Consider the following 17,153-nt stretch of genomic DNA (forward strand, 5'->3'; position numbering starts at 1 on the left):
GGAAGATTTGGAGTCAACACGGGCCAGCATCCCTGTGGAACGTGTTTCAACACCTTGTAGAGTCCATGCCCCTGACGAATTGAGGCTGTTTTGAGGTAAAAAGGGGGTGCAACTCAATATTAGGAAGGTTTTCCTAATGTTTTGTACACTCAGTGTACATTAAAGACCGCAATCTAAACTCCTCAGTTAGCTCCGTATACAGTCTACCTTAGACCATGCACCTTTAAATCTGATTAATCATATTTGATTATGATCAGGCATTGAGGCATAGAGCCACACTTGGCTATGTTACTGGGATATCTTCCCTGTGGTTGTTCTGGGTATTTCATTTTTCTCATCCAGCATTTCTCGATGTCTTACTATATACGTTCCACATGCATATGCCACAAAAGTCTGCTGTAAAGTGCATCTTCTAACCAACAAACAATATTGTTCACATTTAAAACGTCTCAGCAACCTGAGGAATGCTTAACGTTATAGACTCAATTACAATCTCTGGTGGTCCCACAAAAAATGGGTTGAGTGGTGGAGAGGGGGCAGAGTGAATCAGGGGCGGATTGAACCAACCACTGTGGTTGGCTGATCATCAACATGATTACCTTGTATTTACAGTCACAGAATATTCTGAGAAGCTGGCACCCCCCACCCTAACTGTGACTTCACAGAACCTCAATCCTCAACCATCCCCATCCTGACCCCTTATCATGGATAGTAGAGAGGAACCCTCTCTCATCACCACACTTGTTGGAACACGTCATTTCTGTTAGTCAGGCTCCATATCCACTGTCCTCAATTTGAATCGGCTGTGCAAAAACCAAAATGTGCACCCAGGGGGCCCCTGGACCGAGTTTGGGAAACCCTGCGTTAGAGGACTGAGTTACACTGAGGACAGGGCCTGAAAAACAGAAATGACTGACAACCCAATACATCCACAAGGGACTGTGTACATATCTATGTATTGGGATACATAGTTGAGCCACAACTCTAGAGCTGTCCTAAAAAAACAAAAATGAGTTACCTCATGGTTAGTTCAGCCATTCATTTTCCTTTTCTTTGTAAAACCCTTTTTTTTTGCTTACGACACCTGGTATTCCCAGGCGGTCTCCCACCCCAGTACTAACCAGGCCCGACACTGAACAGGCAAGAACAGGGTAGTATGGCCACACGCGTATTTTTCCATGTTTTTTTCCCCCTGTTTTCTCCCTGAATTAGGTCCTTTGGCTAATCTCTGCAACTCCTTAATGGGCTCGGGAGAGGCAAAGGTTGAGTCGTGCATCCTCCAAAACACTACCCGCCTGGCCGTCTACTTCATATCACATTGCTCAATTAACCCGGATGTTAGCCGCAACAATGTGTCGGAGGAAACACTGATCGACTGACGACCTGGGTCAGCTTGCAGGCACCCGGCACTGTCTCAAGGAGTCGCTAGAGCACGATGAGCCAAGGAAAGCCCCACCGGCCAAACCCTCCCCTACCCTGGAAAGCACTAGGCCAATTTTGCACCGTCCTATGGGGATCCCAGTGACGGCCGATTGTGACACAGCCAGGGATCAAACCCCAGGCTGTAGTGACGTCTTAGCACTGCGGGGCCGTGCTTTTGACTGCTGTGCCACCCAGGCCCAGCCATGCATATGGGGGAAATGAATGAGGAAAGAACGAGGTTTGGGGATAAAAGCAGAAAATAAGGTCTGAGGATAACACAAGTTTAGGATATTAAGATCACTTTATTGGTCAATTGCACACAGATCCAAACAAAATTTGACTTGTTCTTTTAACCCAGCCCCTTGAAAGACACACATACAGTTTTTTTTGAAGAGGTGCATGGGGCTGCCACACTGGGCACCATTGTTGTGGGAGTTATTAAGTGCCTTGGTCAAGGGCACACCGGCAGGCAATAGCATCTAATACCAGCAACCCTCAGATTGCCAGCTCTGTTCCTGCCATATTTTCCCCGTCGGCCCCGGGATTCGAATTGGTAACCCCCTGGTTGCTGGCTCGCATCTCTAACCTCTAGGCTACCTGCCTATCTTATTTGTTTTGTTCTATGAGATAATATCAGTTAGTCAACATGACATTTATGAATGTTGAAGCCTCTATGAGTTTAAATGTGCTCGTTCTGATTGCAAAAATGATTCAAAATTTACAAAAAGTTAGCTGATGAAGATTATTTAATACAAAAAAATTATTAGATCTCCTAAGCCTGTGTATACCACATACTGTAACTTATTTTCGGCATTTAGCCAAAAACCCTACAAAAACAAAATGTATTTCATGTGGCAGAGTTAGTGTCTACAGAAAGATGACATTACTATTGCTCTTTATTCAAGTCTGTTTTACACAACAATGGGGAAAATGTATGGTCTGAAAAGGCCAAAAAAGTACAGTAAAGATATACATAAAATAGTTTATAGATTAGGCAATCAAATGTAATTTGTAACACATTGTGAACCCTCAGTCCTTTAAATTGGGTGTATTTTCCACTTGCATGCATTCATGGGTGGTAAATTAGGAAGTTCCAATTCAGAGCCTCTGCTCTAAATGTATACTTGGTGAGACGGCAGAGGGCTCTAACATTGGCCTGATTATGTCACTTCCTTTTATTTGACACTGCTTCTTCAGCCCACCCTTCCCAGTGCTCTCTGATAGTAACTGGCATGGGTCCACATTAACGGACAGTAGCCTTCTCAGCAGGACACATCCTGGGATGCTTTTAGTAAGTCCTTTCCTCTTTACCTTTCTATTTGTACATGTCCTTGCACCCTGCCATGACGAAATGGATCAGACACATTGGCATTTGACAATGACAGACAAATGCACTTGCAAAGTCAGAAAGTATAAAAGGCACATCAAAGACGTAAGACGGAACTGACTAAGACTCCGGCATGTCAAATATATCTCCCAGGGAGGTCAAAACAAAATACACCATTCAAGACGTTGACAGAAGACGAAGAGAAGGAAAGACTAGTCAGAACATGGAAATGTCACAACAGTAGCAGAGGGGACCTTGGAAGAAAGTTCTTCCTGTTCTGACCATGTGAGCCAATCAAACCTAATTAGGCCTGAGCCAATCAGACGAAGACTGCTCCAGGAGAAGAGTCGCCGCACCAGGGTGGTCAACGAAAGTTCGCTGGCATAAGTCTCTCCATAATACAGTCAGGCATTGACTGATTCACTTATTATTGGCAATGCATAGGCCCTTATCACGCATTGGACATTCTGTGAATCTGGAAAAGTCATGAATGCCCAGCTCGTAATGGAATGAAAGAAAGCCTGTGCTTCATTCCATAAAGAGTTTTGTTAACCAGTCAAGCTCATATGACTACATCGAGGTCTGTCAAGCACATTTCTCAAAAGGAATAAAGTACGGGAGGAAAAGCTACAACAAAGAGATGCATAGAGGAAGTTAAAAGGTCATGGTGTTTTCCATTTCCTTTCATCCAATATATACAGGGAATGTGATCCCATACAAGGTTACCCCAATAGAGATCTTAATATTCGCAGAAAAAGCCCCTGCTGACTCCTCTTAAGCACCTCGGTGCAGAACACAAACACGGCTTCTTTCCTAACAGTTCATTAATAATAAGGGCCGAGCCTCATATGTCAGCACTGCTTCTGACACGTCAGGCATTGGAAATAAAGCAGGACATAATTATGTGTGAAAGAGTGATCTGTTCAACATCAGTAACATGATTTAAATAGTGTATTAGACTGAATGGAGATCATACTGCCATTAAGTGGTCAAATCTGCAATAAGGCTAAATTAGCATTTGTGCGTGTAAGGTATTACTCACACACTTGAACTAATAAGAGGACGAAAAAGCTGTGCCAAGCTTTTCACTTAGTACCTTTTTTCAAACATCACAGTGGAATCGTAGAGATGGTTCTATGCAGATTGAAAGAGAAGGGAATTGGCTACTTTAGGAGCACCATTATGCATACTGTAAAGAAGCTTGCACTGTGCAAGAACTTACGCTGAATGTACCGGAATTGTGAGGAGCTTTTAGCATGTCAATGTCTGAGTGGTCCAGGTCTAAGAGTAGAGCACAGAAATGCAGCATGGCCATTATATAAAGTGCTATTTTACACAGAAAGTCCAGTCTTGTGTTACATAATGGCCAACCAGTGCCCATTAAACCTGCAACTCCACCCCCGTTTACAAAAAGAGCCGTAGATACAGTGCATTCAGAAAGTATTCAGACCCCTTCCATTTTTCCACATTTTGTTGCGTTACATAATTATTCTAAAATGGACTAAATACCCTTTTCCCCCTCATCAATCTACACACAATACCCCGTAATCACATAGCAAAAACAGGATTTTAGACTTTTCTTTCAAACTTATTAAAAATATAAAACAGAAATAACTTATTTATATACTGTAAGTATTCAGACCCTTTGCTATGAGACTCGGAAATGAGCTTAGAAGCATCCTGTTTCCATTGGTCATCATTGAGATGTTTCTTCAACCTGATTGGAATCCACCTGTTTTAAATTAAATTAATTGGTCATGATTTGGAATGTCTATATAAGGTCCCACAGTTGAAAGTGCATGTCAGAGCAGAAACCAAGCCATGAGGTTGAAGGAATTGTACGGTAGAGTAGCCAGACAGAAGCAGTAAAAGGGTACATGACAGCCCGCTTAAATTTAGCCAAAAGGCACCTAAAGGATTCTCAGACCATGACAAACAAGATTCTCTGGTCTGATGAAACCAAGATTGAACTATTTGGCCTGAATGCTAAGAGTCTCGTCTGGAGGAAACCTGGCACCATCCCTACGGTGAAGCATGGTGGTGGCAGCATCATACTGTGGGGATGTTATTCAGTGGCAGGGACTGGGAGACTAGTCAGGATCGAGGGAAAGATGAACGGAGCAAGGTACAGAGAGATCCTTGATGAAAACCTGCTCCAGAGCGCTCAGAGCCTCACACTGGGGCGAAGGCTGACCTTCTAACAGGGCTATGACCATAAGCACACAGCCAAGACAACACAGGAGTGGCATTGGGACAAGCCACTGAATGTCCTTGAGTGGCCCAGCCAGAGCTTGGATTTGAACCCGATCAAACGTCTCTGGAGAGACCTGAAAATAGCTGTGCAGTGATGCACCCTATCCAACCTGACAGACCTTGAGAGGATCTGCAGAGAAGAATGGAAGAAACTCCCAAATACAGTTGTGCCAAGCTTGTAGCTTCATACCCAAGAAGACTCAAGGCTGTAATCGCTACCAAAGGTGCTTCAACAAAGTACTGAGTAAAGGGTCTGAATACTTGAGTAAATGTGATATTTTAGTTTTTTTGCAAAAATTTCTAAAAACCTGTTTTTGCTTTGTCATTCTGGGGTATTGCTTATAGATTGATGAGGGTAAAAAATGATTTCATGCATTTTAGAATAAGGCTGTAACGTAACAAAATGTGGAAAAAGTCAAGGGCTCTGAATTCTTGCCAAATGCACAGTACATTATTAATATATTAAACAAGTTTATGGGGATTAATAAGGCCCTCACAAGCAAAATAATGAATGCTCCCTTACCACATATTAAAAATGCATATCAAATTCATCGTTAATTAAAACCAGTAGAGAGCAAACGGGTATTGCAGTAATTAAAAATGATGTGTATTTCGTATCCAATAAAGAGAAGAGATACTGTTACGTTCCCCAGTTTCTGTATTGTTGTGGGTTTGTATGTGTATGTATTTCAGGAAATGGCTTCCTGGATTCCTAAGCAGCTGATTGGTCGACCCCATCGCTGATTGGAGCTCTGACCCCTCCCGCTTGTCAGGGGATACAGCTGTCTCTTCAATTACCAACTTGATAAAAGCCAGTGTTCCTCCCTCAGGGAAGAGAGCTTCTTTTTATGTCCTGTGTTGGTTGGTGTGGCGGTCAGTAAAATGCACCTTGGGAGCGTGCCTGCGGGCATTCATAACCCGTAGTATTGAATCTGTCTATGCACACTAGGTAAGTCCTCTAGAGAGAGGATTCCTTAACTTTGACTTTCTTTGCTTTGGTTCCGTCCAGACCCTTTTCCCCACATTACCGTGTTTAGAAATAATAAATTCCCTGTAAATGGTATTTTCCTCTGCCTCTGTCGTCCTTCCCTGCACCTACGATCACATACTTTTTTCACTCCACGGGGAGTTGAGATGTAGTGGGGTATTGCGTTCCCTCCTCCAAGAGGCGTACGTAACAGATAATGTATGTCCTGATGTTCACAAAAATGCAGATAATTCCTGAAGCTGTCGGCGAATGCTATATACAAATGTCACACTTCGTTTTATTAAGCACTGCTTCAGATTTCAACTTTAGCATTCCAAAATAATTTTTCTCCCCAATTCTGTGATACATATACAGTACCAGTCAAAAGTATGGACACACCTACTCGTTCAAGGGTTTTTCTTTATTATACTATTTTCTACATTGTATAATAATTGTAAAGACATCAAAACTATGAAATAACACATAAGGAATCATGTAGTAACCAACATCAAAATATATTTTAGATTCTTCAAAGTAGCCACCTTTTGCCTTGATGACAGATTAGCACACTTTTGGCATTCTCTCAACCAGCTTCACCTGGAATTCTTTTCCAATAGTCTTGAAGGAGTTCCCACATATGCTGAGCACTTGAAGGCTGCTTTTCACTCACTCTGCGGTCCAACTCATTCCAAACCATCTCAATTGGGTTGCGGTTGAGTGATTGTGGAGGCCAGGTCATCTGATGCAGCACTCCATCGCTCTCATTCTTGGTCAAATAGCCCTTACACAGCCTGAAGGTGTGTTGGGTGATTGTCCTGTTGAAAAACAAATGACAGTACACTATGCGCAAACAAGATGGGATGGCGTATTGCTGCCGAATGGGATGGCGTATTGCTGCAGAATTCAAGTGTCCCTTGAATTCTAAATAAATCACTGAGTGTCACCAGCAAAGCACTCCCACACCTTTACACCTCCTCCTTCATGATTCACGGTGTGAACCACAAATGCGGAGATCATCCATTCACCTACTCTGCATCTCAAAAAGACATGGCAGTTGGAACCAAAAATCTCAAATTTGGACTCATCAGACCAAAGGACTGATTTCCACCGGTCTAATGTCCATTGCTCGTGTTTCTTGACCCAAACAACTCTCTTCTTATTATTGGTGTCCTTTAGTAGTGGTTTCTTTGCAGCAATTCTACCATGAAGGTCTGTTTCATGCAATCTCCTCTGAACAGTTGATGTTGAGATGTGTCTGTTACTTGAACTCAGTGAAGCACTTATTTGGGCTGCAATCTGAGGTGCAGTTAACTCAAATGAACTTATTCTCTGCAGCAGAGGTAACTATGGGTCTTACTTTCCTGTGGCGGTCCTCAATAGACAGTTTCATCGTAGTGCTTGATGGTTTTTGCGACTGCACTTTCAGAAACTTTCAAAGTCCTTGACATTTTCTGGATTGACTGACCTCCATTTCTTAAAGTAATGATAGACTGTCATTTCTCTTTGCTTATTTGAGCTGTTTTTGCCATAATATGGACTTGGTCTTTTACCAAATAGGGTTATCTTCTGTATACCACCCCTATCTTGTCACAATACAACTGATTGGCTAAAAGAAATTTCACAAACGTACTTTTCACAAGGCACATCTGTTAATTGAAATGTATTCCCGGTGACTACCTCATGAAGCTGGTTGAGAGAAGAATGTGCAAAGCTGTCATCAAGGCAAAGCGATGCTACTTTGAAGAATCTCAAATATAATGTTTTGATTTGTTTAACACTTTTTTGGTTACTACATGATTCCATATGTGTTATTTCACAGTGTCGATGTCTTCACTATTATTCTACAATGTAGAAAATAGTCAAAATAAAGAAAGAGCCTGAAATGAGTAGGTGTATCCAAACTTTTGACTGGTATGTACATTTTCACCGTTTTTATTTCACTCTGCAGTCAAACATGCACATTTAGTTTTTTACAAGTACAGGATTCTTTCCACATGGATATATTCACACAACTAAAGCTTGTAACACCTGTCCCTACCAAACAGCAAACATTGGCTGATTACTGTGTGGTTTGCCATGACTGGTGTTAGGGAGCATATTCAAATGAAGGCTGTGTTTCCTGGATGAAGGTTGTGATGCCTGGATGATGGCTGTGTTGCCTGGATGAAGGCTGTGTTGCCTGGATGAAGTCTGTTGCCTGGATGTCAGGCAGCTTTTCACCTGATATGACTGGTGAGAGATGTTCCATTGATTTCACACTGACATACCCCATCTATAACCCTGGAATTACATGTTAATTTGATGGCAGTGGCACCTTCTAACAAGGTCAGATTTTTGGACGAGTTATTAACATGGTAATTCACAGGTGCCTTGCATATTGTTTTTAAACACCTACATTCACATGCTCAAATGGCCACGTGATATGGAATGTCACATAAAGAAAATCAACTTTGCTATGAAATAAACAGAGGCATTATTATTAAAGGATCAAAAAACATTTCAGAAATTTGAAAAGTTACAGATTAAGTTAATCTATATACTTGAATAACAAAGAAGAAAATTCTACCATAGCAACACACGATTCTGACCTCATTGTAACCATCTAAAACAGAAGAAATGATTAGGAAGAGATGCACAGGACATGACGTGAGCATGGAGATATGAATGCTGTTGTCTATAGTGCCAGCAATGCATGGTGTTGACCACAGCTGAATACGTCAGAGTTAGGGTCAAATCCATCTAAATTAATGGATTCAGGAATTCAGTCACATAACAATTTCATGTCCAACTAAAACTGACTGAGAGTGAAATGGAATTGATCCCTACTTTTATTCAATTTTTTCAGGGTTAGATCAGCTTTAAAATTGCAGATTGTAGCTTCCATCAATGTAATTGTCTGCATTACTTCCAAAGCCCCATATATTTCTTGCAAATACTGTATATACATACATAAACATAACTATATATACAGTTGAAGTCGGAAGTTTACATACACCTTAGCCAAATACATTTAAACTCAGCTTTTCACAATTCCTGACATTTAATCCTAGTAAAAATTCCCTGTTTTAGGTCAGTTAGCATCACCACTTTATTTTAAGAATCTGAAATGTCAGAATAATAGTAGAGACAATTATTTATTTCAGCTTTTATTCATTTCATCACATTCCCAGTGGGTCAGAAGTTTACATACACTCAGTTAGTATTTGCTAGCATTGCCTTTAAATTGTTAACTTGGGTCAAACATTTCAGGTAGCCTTCCACAAGCTTCCCACAATAGGTTGGGTGAAGTTTGGCCCATTCCTCCTGACAGAGCTAGTGCAACTGAGTCAGGTTTGTAGGCCTCCTTGCTCGCATACGCTTTTTCAGTTCTGCCCACAGGTTTCTATAGGATTGAGGTCAGGGCTTTGTGATGACCACTCCAGTCCTTAAGCCATTTTGCCACAACTTTGGAAGTATGCTTGGGGTCATTGTCCATTTGGAAGTCCCATTTGCGACCAAGATTTAACTCCCTGACTGATGTCTTGAGATGTTGCTTCAATATATCCACATAATTTCCCCCCTCATGATGCCATCTACTTTGTGAAGTGCAACAGACCCTCCTGCAGCAAAGCACCCCCACAAATTGATGCTGCCACCCCTGTGCTTCACGGTTGGGATGGTGTACTTCGGCTTGCAAGCCTTCCCCTTTTTCCAACAAACATAACGATGGTCATTATAGCCAAACAGTTCTATTTTTGTTTCTTCAGACCAGAGGACATTTCTACAAAAAGTATGATATTCGTCCCCATGTGCATTTGCAATCCGTAGTCTGAATTATAAGTGAAATTATCTGTCTGTAAACAATTGTTGGAAAAATTACTTGTGTCATGCACAAAGTAGATGTCCTAATTGACTTGACAAAACTATAGTTTGCTAACAAGAAATGTGGAGTGGTTGAAAAATCACTTTTAATGACTCCAACCTAAGTGTATGTAAACTTCCGACGTCAACTGTACATACATACACAACCGTTCAAAAGTTTGGTGTCACCTAGAAATCGTTTTCAAAAGAAAAGCACATTTTTTGTCCATTAAAATAACATACATTTTATGTCAAATCTCTTAACACCATCCATTTTGGATTTCTAATTGCCATATATTTGTTCAACTGTGATGTGATGGTTCACAAAAGTTCTGAACCTTTATTCTCACTGTTTCTACAGATTGTAAATTGAAAATATTTTTGGGGGGCTAAAAGTATTATTATATTATTAATCGATTGACTATGACTTTTCAGGGTTAGCTCCAGGTAAATTTTGCAATTATTCAGCCATTCCTGGACCTGTGACCAAAAACAAGCCACATATGGACAAATGACCTTATGATTCTGCCTCTTCGCAACAAAATCTACAGAGCTGGGTAGGTTGGATCCCCCATGTAAATAACATTCTATTGGTTGAAAGAATTTTGTATAATAAATTAAGTAAAAAAAGTCAACGTTTTCAATCTGTCGTTGTTTTGCGCATCAATTCATAAACCATGTGCCATGGAATCGGTACATCAAAAATCTCTTCCCAACTATTTTGCAACCCCTACTTTACGTAGGCTCATCTTTCCAGACTATTGACACCAAGGAGATACCCAAAGTATTCCCATTACCAACTAGAAACACTAACAACCAGACAACATTCATAGAGACCTCTCAACTCTGGGATTATATGTATTTGACAAGTCTAAAACTGCAATAAATAATATTTCAGTTCCATTTAATACATACAGAGTTTATAAAAAGCTTAGTTTTCTTTCTTTTCCTCTTTCAAGGTAACTGGAAATAGCATGTGATTGCCAAACAGGCTTTCTGAGGCAGCAGAAGATGCATTGGAGGGCTTTTATAATAAACCACTGTGCTGATAGTTACCCAAATGACAAAATCACACGTTGTTTTCCTTACCATGTAACCAGTCTATGGACAAGGTACACCAGCAATCCATCCTGTTATACACTATATGCTAATAATAAGTGCATCAAATAACATCAGCCAGCTGCTTGGGGAAGCATGAGGACAATATCACAGAAATGCTTATGGAGGCACCCTAACCAGAGTTTTTATTATTTTTATTTAACCTTTATTTAACTAGGCAAGTCAGTTAAGAACAAATTCTTATTTACAATGACGGCCTACACTGGCCAAACCCGGACGACGCTGGGCCAATTGTGAGCCGCCCTATGGGACTCCCAATCAAAGCCGGTTGTGATACAGCCTGGTGCAGAGCTCATACAGGGATGGAACGTTTTCCACTCACTAACTACCCTGACTCATAGGGCTATTCTCAAGTAAGAAGAATGTGTAGAATGCTTATTGAGGCTTTTTATAGAAGAGCATTCTCAAAAAAGGAAGAATCTAATTGAATAATCACTCCTACCGTCTTGACACGAATTATATATCACTCAATTATAGGCTTACTTCAATGAGTTTCATTCTTTCATTCATATTTGCGCGTCCAAATATTGTGGACTTGGTTGGATGTTTGGCAGTGTTCTGGACCAAAGTGGTTTTGAGTTCTCAAACTTGGGGAATCTATGTTGTCGATCAATGGTAAACATTTGTTCTGTGAAATTCTCTGTTGCAAGGGATAACAACACAAGTCTCTGATTGGTTCAATGCTTGTTTAGAGTTTGGGGAGTATTAGACAAGGGTTGTATGTTTGTTCAAAGAGAGAAAGGAACTAAAAGCATCACGTAAACATAATTGGTAAAAAAGTTAAAAGAACAACAACAAAAAAAGACAACAAAAAAACAACAAAAAAAGAGAGACACATGGAGATCAGTCAAGTAAAGTGATACTGACTGGGCTGGATCAATCAATCAATGCAGCAGGAGCCACAGCAGTCACAGGGGTGTGTGTGTGTGTGTGTGTGTGTGTGTGTGTGTGTGTTTGAGAAGGTGAGAGAGTGGGAGAGTGGTTGAAGGGATACAGGAAAGGTCACATTATGATTGTACTGATGATGGGTAGAACACACACACACAAATGAGGGGAACACAAGTTACCGATTGTAGAAATACCCCACCTGCTGAAGTCAGCTCCACACCATCTACTGCTGTAGAGACAGAGGGAGGGGAGGGAGGGAAGAGGGGAGCAAGGGAGGAGCAAAAGAGAGATCAGTTACTTTATTGTTAGATTTTCAAATAATACTACTAAAGGGTAACTATAAAGGCTTTAATGGTATAATACTACTAAAGGGTAATTATAAAGGCTTTAATGGTATAATACTACTAAAGGGTAACTATAAAGGCTTTCATGGTATAATACTACTAAAGGGTAACTATAAAGGCTTTCATGGTATAATACTACTAAAGGGTAATTATAAAGGCTTTAATGGTATGATACTACTAAAGGGTAATTATAAAGGCTTTAATGGTATAATACTACTAAAGGGTAACTATAAAGGCTTTCATGGTATAATACTACTAAAGGGTAATTATAAAGGCTTTAATGGTATGATACTACTAAAGGGTAATTATAAAGGCTTTCATGGTATAATACTACTAAAGGGTAATTATAAAGGCTTTAATGGTATGATACTACTAAAGGGTAATTATAAAGGCTTTCATGGTATGATACTACTAAAGGGTAATTATAAAGGCTTTAATGGTATAATACTACTAAAGGGTAATTATAAAGGCTTTCATGGTATAATACTACTAAAGGGTAATTATAAAGGCTTTCATGGTATAATACTACTAAAGGGTAATTATAAAGGCTTTAATGGTATGATACTACTAAAGGGTCATTATAAAGGCTTTAATGGTATAATACTACTAAAGGGTAATTATAAAGGCTTTCATGGTATAATACTACTAAAGGGTAATTATAAAGGCTTTAATGGTATGATACTACTAAAGGGTCATTATAAAGGCTTTCATGGTATGATACTACTAAAGGGTAATTATAAAGGCTTTAATGGTATGATACTACTAAAGGGTCATTATAAAGGCTTTCATGGTATGATACTACTACAGGGTAACTATAAAGGCTTTAATGGTATAACTCCATCATGAACACTGAAGGTTTTGTATTTACAATATAATTATTGATCAAAGAATGTACTAATCCTTCGACTGATGGATGGATGAGACACTCAAATACTCTGTTAATAATCCTCCCACATTGAGTCAATGTACAGTACATCCAACACTGCGGACAAAATATATTACCCCCCCCCCCCCCCCCCCCCCCCCACCACCACCACCATCACAACGCAATAGCATTCATGCATACTGTACGATACAACAGGTAAGTGGGTGACAATCAACCAGACACAGTATCACAGAAAAGCATAAATGTACACAATGCCATCATGAAATGTTAGCGCTTGGCCAAACCCCATCCCCCTCAAGGCCTCCATGGCTAAAAAACTGGCTACTAGCCTCTGACTAATGTGGACTCATCATTCTGGACCAGTGTACAGTAGGATTACTTTGTGAGGCATACATACACGGCCGAATCCCCCTTCTAATCCGATTCCTATGCCATGGGTGAGTGGCAGGGCTGAGGGCTGGGCTGGGCTGTCTGTCTCCCATCGTTATCACAGCTCTCTATCTCTACCCCAATCATAAGCTAGAGCAGGCCTGCCTCAAACACGCAGACACACACCCAGCCAGACCCAGAGATCCCAAGGGGAGGTGTTACTGTATATACTGTAAAGCTGTTGTCTTCCCTGACTTTGTGGCATCTACCATGTTATTTTTCTTGATGTAAACATGAGGTTGCAATCTAAGCAGAGTCTGTATTTCTCAGGGATTGAGGGCCTGTCTAACAATAAGGATAGTTAGGATTACTTTCATGTGCATGTTTTCATCTTAAACACTGCATACTAATGGGAAATTAGCATGTGGGAATGGTAAGTACTACATATACCATGAAATAGAAAGAGAGAAAAAGAAAGAGAGAAAGCAAGGAGAATGAGAGAGAGAGAGAGAGAGAGAGAGAGAGAGAGATAGAGAGAGCTATGTGAATTTCAATATTCAAAGTTGTGACAATGTAGCAACATTTCCTTCCATTCCACACACAAAAACAAACACATTTTTTGCTTCAAATATTATTTGCTAAAGTTGCTATCGTTGGGTTCCCTCAAACACCTGGGTACCGGGCCATGTAAAACTCGCCCACTGTCTGTCTCTTTGTTTGTTAATCGCCAACCTGCCTCTAGGCCTACTACTGATCGGAAGTGGCTCCTAGAGAGCGAGCACCAGTGAAGGTTGTGCAGCACCTCTCGTCATTTGGTTTCTTCCTTTAAGGGGTGCTTTCATTGTTTACCAGAAATACTGATGTTTGTGCAAATGTCTTTGTTTTGTTGAACGTGTTCATTGTTGGCCATTGTTATGTCAAGTGTGCAATTGTATTGCCTGTGAAGTGTAGCCAAATGTGAAGTGTAGCCTTTTTATTAAAAATATTGGTTTCCAGTTTAAATGTGTGAATGGTTTGTGCCAGGCTAGGGCAGGTCCTGTGATGTCCATTCTCTTCTCTAACTGTCCTTACCTTACATTCCAAGGTGTATGAATTCAGAGACAGACTGGATATATTTAGCCATCCTTGAATGACAAACTTCAAGGCCCAATGCAGCTATTTTTTTATGCCAATATTAAATAACTTCTGGGTAACAATTAAGCACCTTACTGTAATAGATTTCCATTAAAATGGGGGGAAAAACTATTTCAAAAAACAATAATTTTAAAGACACTTGAGCAGGGTACTGTTTAAAACGTGTTGAACATGTTGAGCATTTTAGCCAAATACAATACTGAGAGAGAGAGACACATGGAACAGACTCAATTTCCTTTTTACAAAATAAAACATCAACATTGTCTCTGCCAATATTCTCTGGAGGGACCCTAGTCCTAAAAATACACTCACATTCTCAGACAGATGCTAAATCATCTCCAAGGGTTCTAGTACCTTGCACATTACCACGCTAATCCAATAAACGGAGTCTGCTTTATGTCTTCTTGTCAGTCCTTTTAACCCATGACTCGTTACGAGTGGTAAGAGTTTTTCCTGTTTTCCTATTGGCTCGTCCAATGTTCTATCCTCTGCACAGTGTCATAGCGGTGATTACTAAAGATGAGAGTTGCTATAAAACACACACGCATAAAAACACACACATAAGAATGCCAGTAAACAGATGCATATGAATGAACATCCATTAAGAAATGCACCGAAAACCCCAGCTCATGAGTAACTGAGGACAAAGACAGTGAAGAAGCTAAAACTAGGAAGTTGATCTCCTGCTATCCCATATGTCTGGCATGAGAAGCTCCTCGTGAATGTTTCCCATGCACCAGAAGACTCCTCTGATCCCAGGACCAAGAGACTAAACACATTCCACAGTTCTCTTATTGTGGTTTCCCTTGTGTCCCTTTCTCTTCAGCCACTGTAAAGACCAACACAAACACACACACACACACTAGAGATCTTCTCTGGTCCAAAAAGTTGGACCCTGACCTGAACGGACTTGAGGACAATCAGACCCGGACCAGAAACTGACCCAACGACAACCAAACCTAGACCTGACCCGGTTAAACCCAAGTGACCAAAAAAATATGTTTATCAGCCAAGTTGCCCTTCTGGTTAATGAATAGGTATTTATAAAACACACTAACACAAGCATGCACAAAATACAAGGGTTGTTCCTATGATTCACTATCCAAATTTCCCCTCCTATGTCAAGTGTGTGTTCCAAAGATGATGGTAAGACCAATGTTATCTTAGGCTGCGACTAGCCCAACAACACTGGGGAATTGTTCTGGACAGCACATGCCAAAACATGGCCAGAGGACTGACGTGTGAGTCTAAGTGTGTATATGTGTGTGTGTGTGTGTGTGTGTGTGTGTGTGTGTGTGTGTGTGTGTGTGTGTGTGTGTGTGTGTGTGTGTGTGTGTGTGTGTGTGTACTTATACATCTAAGTATGATTATTTACACAGTATGATGTTGTTGGAGCTAGTTGGATGAAGATATTCTCTGTAATGTTATTTTATTGTGGCTTGCCAAGAAAAACATACTGTATCCTTGACTTTGCTCAGCTCAATACAATTTTGACTGGGGACATTAACAAACACACTCCAGCCATATACACTGATTATACCAAACATTAGGAACAACTTCCTAATATTGAGTTGCACCCCTTCTTATGCCCTCAGAACAGCTTCAATTTGTCGGGGCATGGACTCTACAAGGTGTCGAACATGTTTGACAGGGATGCTGGCACATGTTGATTCCAATGCTTCCCACAGTTATGTCAAGTTGTCTGGATGTCATTTGGATGGTGGACCAATCTTTATACACAAGGAAACTTTTTAGTGTGAAAAGCCCAGAGCGTTGCAGTTCTTGACACAAACCGGTGCACCTGGCACCTACTACCATACCCTGTGCAAAGGCACTAAATATTTTGTCTTGCCTATTTACCCTTTGAATGGCACACATATACAATAAATGTCTCAATTGTTTCAAGGCTTTAAAATCCTTATTGTCCCCTTCATCTACACTAATTGAAGTGGATTTAATAAGTGACATCAATAAGGGATCATAGCTTTCACCTGGATTCACCTGGACAGTCTATGTCATGGAAAGAGCAGGTGCTCTTAGAGTTTTTGCCAATTGTTAACACACGTTTGCTGAAACTACATCTCAGGTACTCAAAAATCTAAACACAAAAGATTTATCCAATTTCCCCAAATCCCACAGACCCTTTGCTAAATGAAACACTGTAATCAAAATCATAGCAATGTACTCCCTGCTCAAAATGAAACTCTGCACACAAATGAGACATACAGACATCAGATGAATCTAACTTAGTGACAATCGAGATCACACTAATGTGACATATTCAAAACATTATTATCAGAACCTATTTCAGTGTAAAGACTAAGATTTTGTTGTTACAGTATACTGTATATTGTTTGTGTGTACTCAAACAAGAACGTTTTATATTTAACATTACTCAATACATGTCCAAAAGCATATTGTAAGCACACATTCCGTAAATATATTTTGCATATGGAAAGGAAGAAAAGTAGGCCTATTTGTACTACTGTAGTGTATGTTATATCAATTGTACGGAATAGATATGGTATGGCTGTGTAAGGGAGGCGAAGTCAGCTGCAGGAGAGCAGAGTAGAGTAAACATGTGCACTTTTATTCCGTTCAACA

General features: G+C 40.3%; 1 protein-coding gene across 3 annotated transcripts in view; it reads right to left on the reverse strand.

The window, feature by feature from the left end:
• LOC110525311 (EGF-like repeat and discoidin I-like domain-containing protein 3) overlaps positions 1 to 17,153 on the reverse strand; it is a 195,048-nt gene that overhangs the window by 133,475 nt on the left and 44,420 nt on the right. The window contains exon 2 of one of the 3 annotated variants that reach the window (XM_036979443.1): positions 12,016 to 12,042. The exons of 1 other annotated variant lie outside the window; for it this stretch is intronic. In XM_036979443.1, the coding sequence (XP_036835338.1) occupies positions 12,016 to 12,042 (27 nt within the window). Of the gene's footprint in view, positions 1 to 12,015; positions 12,046 to 17,153 lie in introns of all 3 variants that reach the window. One more of the 3 variants, XM_036979442.1, reaches the window with a different exon arrangement.

Source organism: Oncorhynchus mykiss, chromosome 6 (assembly GCF_013265735.2).
Source record: "Oncorhynchus mykiss isolate Arlee chromosome 6, USDA_OmykA_1.1, whole genome shotgun sequence".
Classification (NCBI taxonomy): Eukaryota; Metazoa; Chordata; class Actinopteri; order Salmoniformes; family Salmonidae; genus Oncorhynchus; species Oncorhynchus mykiss.